Source organism: Bacillus rossius, unplaced genomic scaffold, assembly GCF_032445375.1.
Source record: "Bacillus rossius redtenbacheri isolate Brsri unplaced genomic scaffold, Brsri_v3 Brsri_v3_scf950, whole genome shotgun sequence".
Classification (NCBI taxonomy): Eukaryota; Metazoa; Arthropoda; class Insecta; order Phasmatodea; family Bacillidae; genus Bacillus; species Bacillus rossius.
The window spans coordinates 1-9091 of NW_026963196.1; the positions used below are offsets into that span (position 1 = coordinate 1).

The 9091-nt window shown below is 35.4% G+C and overlaps 1 protein-coding gene across 1 annotated transcript; it reads left to right on the forward strand.

Annotated features, from left to right (window-relative positions):
- The first annotated feature begins 3423 nt into the window (after positions 1-3423).
- On the forward strand, positions 3424-8507 carry LOC134546055 (uncharacterized). Its single transcript, XM_063388667.1, has 3 exons — positions 3424-4116; positions 4243-4383; positions 6970-8507. The coding sequence occupies exons 1-3, from the start codon at positions 3875-3877 to the stop codon at positions 8381-8383; spliced, it is 1797 nt and encodes a 598-aa protein (XP_063244737.1). The 5' UTR covers positions 3424-3874; the 3' UTR covers positions 8384-8507.
- The last annotated feature ends 584 nt before the right edge of the window (positions 8508-9091 follow it).

The following is a 9091-nucleotide window of genomic DNA, read 5'->3' on the forward strand; positions in this document are numbered from 1 at the left end:
GCAACCTCCTTGGCCGTGGCAGCGGTGAATGCACGGACCACGGGCAGGGAGTCCACATGGGGAGGAGGGTCGTACCACGCTTGTGGAGGGGAGGAGGGGGGTTAACTGCCTGTCGGTCGACGACGCGCAGCTGTCGCGCATTCGATTCGGCCGCCGTGGACCGAGAAACATTCCGGAAACGACCCGGCGTCTCTGTTTGCGCCTCTTTTTTTATTCTTCCCCGCCTCGGACGCGAATGGCTTCGGTTTATTCCTAGCTCTCCGCTGCTGCTGCTGCTGCTGCTGCTGCTGCTGCTGCATTCCAGAAAAAGCGAGTCCATTTATCCAGCAAAAAAAAATTCTGTTCAACCTTTGTGATCGTGAGAAATATCTCTTATACTTCTTCTACGTTAACAAAAATAATTGAAATTCAGAGTTATTTAAGTCCCTCCCGTTAAGGCTAAGATCCTTAGTTTTGCAGCCTCCAAGAAAATTATTTCTCCCATGAATATCGTAGTAGATAAAAAAATTAATAAACCGTAGAATTGTAAATAAAACTTTGAATTTTGTAAATATGATGATGAAAATTTTCTCAAAAAATTCTTTCTTATTTAATTTTAATTTAGAAATTTTCAAAACTAAATATTAGGTATATATTTAAACGGTACACGGCTGTTACTTTGCACACAACTTAAAGGAGGTACAATGAACAATTCTTCGGTTTAATTTTTTTAATACAACGTACAGAATTTAAATAATCTGAGTACAAAATATTGTGATTTAACTGTCACTTGCCGCTGATGAAAGGAACGAGTTCAACAGTTTGCCGCTAGAGCTCCGGTTAGTTCCGAGTTTACTCACTAGATGCCTCGAATATCGCAGGAGTTCAGGCGGGAATATTATCGCTTCGAAACGGTCAAAACACAACACTAGTATCAGCAATAGTAAGTGGACGTGTATTTAAAATGAAGCACAGCAGGAAATGGAAAGAAGCCCATCGACGCCAACTTGAGTAAGTATTTTTATGTACTTGTTCTACATTGTAATCACATATTGTATTTTTTTTTTCCCCGGAAAAGTAATTCCAGTCCATTCATATGTATATATTTATGTTATATATATTTATATTATTAGCCGTTTTATTGGTTTAGAGTTTAAAGAATTTATTAATTTATAACTAGCGGTAATTTTTTTTTTAAATAATTACATTACCCTTTTCTTGTACATACTGTGTTGGTGTTAAAATCAATGGCATTATATTAAAAATCCCTTTCGCCCGTATATTTTGTAGTATTTATTTATTTGATAAAGGTTTGAGATAGTATTTCGAATTTTTATAAAAAATTAAGACGTATATATTATATAGCGTAGTTACTCAAACAATGATTTTTTTTTGTTATTTCACCCATTGCAGTGATGCTTGGTTATATAAAAATTTAAAAATATGAATATTCTTTAAATGTGATACATGTTTCCTAGTAACTGCAACACCTCAAATTAAATAACAAATTGATATAGCAATGAAAGAGATTGTGTTTATTCAATATTTCCCCATAGTTTTTTGCTATAGCGAAAATTAAGGATAACTCTGCAATGATTGGGTGTATCTAAAATTGTTTCAGACAAAATTTTTTGATAACGTTTATAAGATTTACAAACAGTTAGAACATATTCGATGGTGTGCCTACTAAGGGAGCAATGATTTTTTTTTGTCAATTCCTGTTTAACCCCTGCAAAAATGGTTCGTCTAATCAAAAATTGTTTCCGACAAAAGATTTAGTTAAAAAAATTACAAGGTTTTTGAAGAATTATAACGGATTCGATAGTATGCATAATAAGAGAGTTACGATTTTTTTGGTCCGAAACACTTTAATTTTTACACCCCTTGCAGTTATGGTTGGTCGTATCAAAAACTTATTCAGACAAAAGTTCTTCCTATTTTTTCCTTTAAGCTTTATGTTCACACGGATGCGATATGCATCATATTATGGAAGTTGTTGCGATTTTTCTGTTAAAAAAAACCTTCCCCATTTCTACCCCTATGGACTGATTTTGTCCATTGACGAACTCGATCGAGATTTTCCATTACTTGATTTTATGTATCAGTTTGGAATTGATGTGCGAAAAATTACGGCAGTTATCGTGTTCATAAAATTGTGATATATATATATATATAATATATATATAATATATATATAATATATATATATTATATATATATACATACATATACATATAACTTTAGAACTGATGATGGTTATGGGTTTCTTGGACTATGAAACGTAAAACTACATAAAATCTTTCAGGAAGTCGCACCGCTGGTACGTTGAAAATTCTATATTTTTTTTAATGATTTTTCCTTACGTATTTGAAATTTTCTAAAGAAAGTAATGTAAGGAATAAGAATTAGATACAAAATGCACGTTTTATATGCCATAAAAAAACATTGGTGTGCTAAAACAAAATGAATGCAAACAAAACAAATATCGTAGCAGGACTGTATTTGATACGGCGGAGTTTAGACTAGGAAATCAAATTTGTATAAATGAGTGCATACGTATTAGTCCGCGGCAATTATTATATAGTTATCGATGGTTTTCATGCATTCTACGCGGCACAAACATATTATGAATTTTTAAACTTAAGTACTTACTTAAAAATTCCATTTGAGTTGTAACTGTTCGTTCTAACCTGGGAAATACAACCTAAATGACAAGACAAATCATATTACATGTCGTACATCGTTCCATTAAGTCAAAGTTTATAGTATATTCCTATAACAAATGCGTATATAAAATACAGTATATAATGCACTAAAAACAAGCAGGCCATTTAGAAAAATTTTATTTTCTGTTGACAGTTTACGTGCACAAAAACATAACATTTAATCGTCTCTGGCACGTTATGAGATTAAGTTTATTTTAGATACTTCCTCTTTCGAAAAAAACAAACAAACAATTTCGTCACATACTGTTTTTTTCTTCTGATTCCAGCAATCCTTCAACTCATTGTCTTACAGAATACCAACATTTCATTACAAGTTTTTCGCTGAAATGGCCCATTATTAAATTAAATCTTGACTAATTTTATAAAAAAAATATTTAACCATAATCACGATGATATCCGTGTATGTAAACAGTTACGTAACACTACAAATGTGAAAATGTACCCACACACAAACGAAATTTCGTTTTGTAGCATAAAGATTAATACAGTAGATAAATATTTTTCAAGTTTAGTTTTGTAATATTTACTTTTTATTTCCGAAGGTACAACTACTGTTTGCAAAAATAATGAAAAAAAATTAAGTACTATTAAAGAGCATCTACAGGTTTAAAATTTGCCAAATGTAATACTATATGAATTCTGAGCAACATATTAAGTTATTGACAACATCTTTTATAGTTACGTAAAATTCAGTAACATGCTAAAGGTGGATCAGAATAGAATTCAAAATTCCAAAGACAGTTTAAGCATTTTTAAATACAAATGCGTAATTAATCACATAAAAAACATGTTAGACATTTTACCGTGCCACCTATTGGTCGAAACTTATGCTATAATGTGTAGTAAATAAATCAAAATTTCCGCAAAAATTGCTATAAGTGCACCCAGAAAAAACCTTAAACAATTCGAGAGTAAAATCAACAAACAAAAACCACTTAACTCAGAAATATTTTAAAAAATATTACAGATGAAAATAGACAACAGAGAGATTAATGATTAATGGACTAAATCTAGGCAAACAGCAGATGAATCACAAAAAAAAAGAAGGGGGGGGGGACAGGCTATTTTTAATTAAATAGTTTCCTTTAAATAAATTTTTAATAAATCTTAAACTAGCAAACTTAATGAATATTAAAGCAAAGGCAAATTAAAATTCTTTAACTACTCTAATGAATTATATTATTTCACTTAGGCTTGCAACATTAGCGAGAAAAAAGAAGAAGCTGGGGTTGACACAGAACCCTCTGCCTGCTGGTGATGGTCCTGCAACACCAACCTTGCCAGAGAGCCCAGGCGGTGAAAGTTCGGTCCCCACAGTGCCAGATGTAACCACCATGGCGTCTTCAGTGGCGGCGTGTACATCACGCAACACTGATGACAGTACACATACTCTGTCCGATGACTATCAAGGGTAAGCTTTACACTTACATATCTTGTTTGTGATATGACAGGTAAATTTAGAATTCATGTGATAATACTCATATGAATAAAAATTATTGTATGGGCTATGTTTCTTAAAAGGGAATAACTCTTCTAGGAATGATGACCTTCCTCCGCTGATAGTGGTTTACGAGCCTCCATTGCCACAGACAGATCCGGGACTCAGTATGTTAGAGGGTCGAATGATGGTTGACGTTCGTCACTTCATGGTGCAATGCCGTCTTCTGGAGAGACACAGGTAAAAATTGTTTTATGTAAAATTGAGTTATTTAGATTTTTTTCCACTACTGTTTACCGCCTTCTGAACGTTTAACCGGCTGGAAGGTTGAAAATCTTCTACAAACTTATTGACTTCATTAGTTAGTAAGTAAATAGGATAGATATGTAACAATACCGATTTAAATTAATAAATGTTGAAAATAAAAGGAAAATATATTTGAGCCATATTGACGAGGAGAGATAAATAGCCAATGTAATCACAGCTAACGCATATATCGAGTGAACTGTGGTGGAGCTACTTACTAACGTAGTAAGCCTTTATTCGATAAGAGGTTAAACACTATAGTGGAAAAAAAATTGCACACCATATAAAATTTTCATCGGGGAAAGATGGACTTTTGCCCCAACAAACAAAAAAAATAATTACTATGCTAAAAAATTACAGGGTTCCATTTTTATCGTATAGTTTTACACTAATCAATGCAAAGTTGAATTGCAGTACGAACAATATTATGTTTTTCTTTTAATTTCATACTTTTGGCAGCCGCGCAAAGGAACCCCCCTGCGCGCCGAGCGGACCAGCCGCCTACGGCCACTTCCTCCCGTAATTATTTAGTTATGTATATAACGATACAAAAATAAGGGCCAATCTCTCGATGCTGTCGTTCAACAATGGATTTTTCACTACCCAAGCATTTATTGTATCACTAACCCCTAGCAGTTACACATTTTCGTTAGTTATACAAGTTCGTTAGAAACACAATTACAAGGCAGTGGCGATTCTTTTTTTTTTTTTTTTTTGCTTTTGGGGTCTGTAAAATTTTGTTTGTAAACAAATATTGGCCAGAAAGAATTATATATTTTTCAATTTAACTTCCGCTACATTATTTGCAACTATAAATGATCATAGAAACATAAGTTCCACGTGCGCGCACACACAACAAGTGAAATGAGGAGTTTTAGCAAATAAACATTGAGGTAATTTTCCAAAATACAATTTTAAAGACCTTTATACTGTGTTCTTACATTTGCAGTTAGATTTATTTAAATTCTTTGGCAAATGTTACAATTTAAAAACTTTGTTTAAGTATGTCCAGTTATTTTTTTAGGTAATTTTATTTGTTACAAGAAACCGAAGACCTTGCTGAAGTAAAATTATTATGTATAGAAATTGTGTTTAAATGGGTGTGTAATACTTAGATGAAATTGATACAGAATTATATGAAATAAAATTCTATTGTTTTACCAGCCTTTGAGCTTTCTGGCTGACGTGAAATTGTTATAATTAAACTTAGGGCCTAAATTTAGAATTGCTCGAATATGCAAAAAGTAATTCACTCGCTCACACAATGGCCTATACAAATTCCAACCCACTGTCAAAAGGGCTGGAAACTTTAAATTTGGGTCGCAGCCTCAATGATGAAAGTGGGAAAAGTACCAATTTTTATTTTCTAATTACTGAAAAAATAAAATTAAAAAGTAGGCACGCACCTTTAAAATCGGTGTATACCTTCTTTCGGAAGAACGTTGTTGCAGAAATTTTTTAAGAAACATAGTAAAAGGAACAAGATAAATATATTTTTTAATAATTTAAAAACGTAATATTCTAATTGTGCATATTCTTGTTACTTATAATAAGATAGCATCATAACATTTGCACGCTTGGCTTACGACAGTTGGACGTGCCAACGTGTCTGCCGATATGGCGATAGTACCTATCTGTTCTACGAGTAAGTAACATTTTAATACCTCAACGTAAATATCCAATTTATTTTTTATTAATTTTTTATTATTAATTTTTTGGAGGTGAAGACGATGACGATCGAAATAGTGTTTTACTATACCATGATGTGTAAGAGGGCAAATGCGCGAATAAATGTGGCCATGGCCATATGGCTTCTTGCAGCACAGTGAAATGCAAATGAAAATTGTATCCTTTTCTTGAACAACATTTCAGACTTACATTAAAATAGCATAATTTTTAAGCATGTAAAATGTATATCTGTTCGAGCCATGTCACAATTATTTTTTAATTTAATTGTGACATGCACATCAACAGTTTGGGAAAACTGTAGTGGTGTGCATGTTATTATATTGATAAGTACAAAGATAAAGAAGCTTCTGTTCATATTCAAAAATTAGCGAACCTACTGGCATGTAAGTTTATCTCTTTCATTTTATTCTGTTCACATGTCACTCGACAGAGCTCAGGAGCTGCTAAGATTATTGTGTATGGTGAAACGAGGTAACACCCGTACTGATAACTTGACCACCTTACCTCAGTGCACTTCAACGTACATTTACGTATATATAGAATAATCTTTTATCACAAAGAGTCGGGCAGATCTTTCAGGATTCACTGCAAGCTATTTATGTTCGATTTTAACGACAGTAGTTTGGATGTATGCAATATTATGCTGTTAGAGCAGTTGTATGAAATTAATAAAATCACAACCTAACAGCTTGAGTACCAATGTATAGCAATAGTTATAGCTAAATTGCCGATGCTAGTAAAAAATTGTCTTGTTTATTGTGTGAAAGCCAAACGGGTAACAAATGTTTTTGGGAGATGTTACCAGAAATTATTATTATGTTGGTTTTACAGGTGTCCCATTTCATCTTCAGGAACATATTTTCTGGAAAGTGTCAACAGGTACGGTCTGCTGACAAATTTTAAATTTAAGTGCACTCACTGCAATCAAGAGCAGCAGTTCAAATCTGAGCCTGTGGAATGCCTTCCAGTGGGAAGAAAAAGAAAATGCAAAATCGATACCAACTTAGATATCAACGATAAGATTGTTTGGGGCGCAATTTCGGTTGGTCTAGGCTACGGACCATTGTATGAACTATTGTCACTAATTGATATGCATCCTATGAGCCCGGGTTGCTTTTCTTATCACGAGAACAGAATCGGAGAGCACTGGAAGGCAATGTTGCAGAAGGAAATGGAAGATGCTGCACTGGAAGAGTTCTCTATGGCGAAAGATGATGGACGCATCTGTATGGTTGGAAATGAGGAATATGCTTGGACCATAGGAATTTTGGATGGAGGTTGGAGCCAAAGATCCTATGGTCATAGGTATTCTGCTAAGTCTGGATGTGCTATAATAATTGGCTTCTACACTAAGAAATTGTTATTCCTTGGTGTGAGAAACAAATATTGTACCGCATGCATTCGGAGCGAACGGATGGAAAAGGAACCTACGCCTCACCTGTGTTTCCGGAACTGGACTGATTCTTCCACTGCAATGGAGGCAGACATTATAGTGGAAGGTTTCCGGTTCTGTGAAGCCAAGTACAAACTTCAATTTAAGAAGTTTGTTGGTGATGGGGATTCAAGTGTGCATGCAGCCATAGTTGCAAATGTTTCGTACGGAAGAGATGTTGAAAAGATTGAATGTGCTAACCATGTCGTGAAGAATCTCAAAAAGAATCTTTATGCCATAGCCAAGGGCATCCATATGCGGCATCTCAGCCAGTCGAAAATCAAAGCCCTCTGTCGCTGTGCAAGAGGTTGTATCAGCAACTGTGGGGGTGATGCTATGCTACTTCAATCAACACTTCTAAATGTGCCCAACCATGTGTTTGGAGACCATAAGTTATGCAATTTAGATGTGTGTGAGAGAGCTGGTAAAACAGCAAATCCCTGCAGTTATGACGCATTGCCTCGTGAATTGATTGTGGGAATCAAACAAGCTTTTGACCGAGTGAGAGCAAAGTCACAAGCACTTGTAATGGATCTCACAACCAACCAAGCAGAAATGTACATGTCATTAGTTGCAAGGATGGCTGGCGGTAAGCAGATAAACCGTTCACAGCAGGGGTCTTACAGCCGTAGGGCTACTGCTGCTGGTTTGTCTTTCCAACTTCGCTACAAATGGCATGGACAAACTATGAAGGCGATCACAGGTCACAGCCCTGGAGTGACTGTGAAGCGATTAATGGCAAAAAGACAGAAACAGCAGGCGAACTGTAGGCGAAGGTTGGATATGAATCCGCATGTACCACGGAAATCGTAATCATTTAAACCACAGGGTGATAAGAGCTATGGTCCTCATGCAACTCAGCCTCCAGCTTCTGGTCTTGAACTAGAAATTCTGACTGAGTCTGTGATGAGAAGCATAGAGCTTACAGTGCAAGAAAGGAATGATCTGGAGGTGCAGACACGAGATCAAGGAAGCAGTCAGTTGTGGATGAAGGAGCGGAGAAAACGAGTCACTCCTTCCTTTTTCGGACGTGTCTGTAAAATGAGGGAAAATACTTCGTGTAAAGTGACAGTGGAAGCGATTGTGTACAGTCGTGTATTGGAGAATGCTGCCACAATACATGGTCTAGCAAACGAGCGCATAGCTGTCGCTTTATACGAAGAACAAACAGGCCATACTGTTAAACAATGTGGTCTCTTCGTTGACCTTCAGCATTGCTTTCTTGCAGCTTCTCCTGATGGTTTAGTTGATGAAGATGGTTTGGTGGAGGTGAAATGTCCATACTCTGCAAGGGAACTTAACCCTTTAGATGCAGCAATGCAGCTGAAAACGTTCTTTTGCAGAGTTGTCGACGGCGAGCTTTGCTTGAATCGCTCTCACAATTACTACTATCAAGTGCAAGGGCAATTACACATCACACGAAGAAAGTGGTGTGATTTTGTCGTTTGGACAACGAAAGGCATTTCAATAGAAAGAATTGTGAGAGATGATTGTTTCTGGCTTGAGAAAATGGAGTCAAAA

What these genes read in the sequence shown, in the direction of transcription:
- LOC134546055 (XM_063388667.1), top strand. Translation starts at nt 3,875, where the DNA reads ATGAATTATATTATTTCACTTAGGCTTGCAACATTAGCGAGAAAAAAG. An exon ending in CTGTCCGATGACTATCAAGG is followed by an intron (nt 4,117 to 4,242) that starts GTAAGCTTTACA and finishes TAACTCTTCTAG; the next exon opens with GAATGATGACCTTCCTCCGC. An exon ending in CGTCTTCTGGAGAGACACAG is followed by an intron (nt 4,384 to 6,969) that starts GTAAAAATTGTT and finishes TTGGTTTTACAG; the next exon opens with GTGTCCCATTTCATCTTCAG.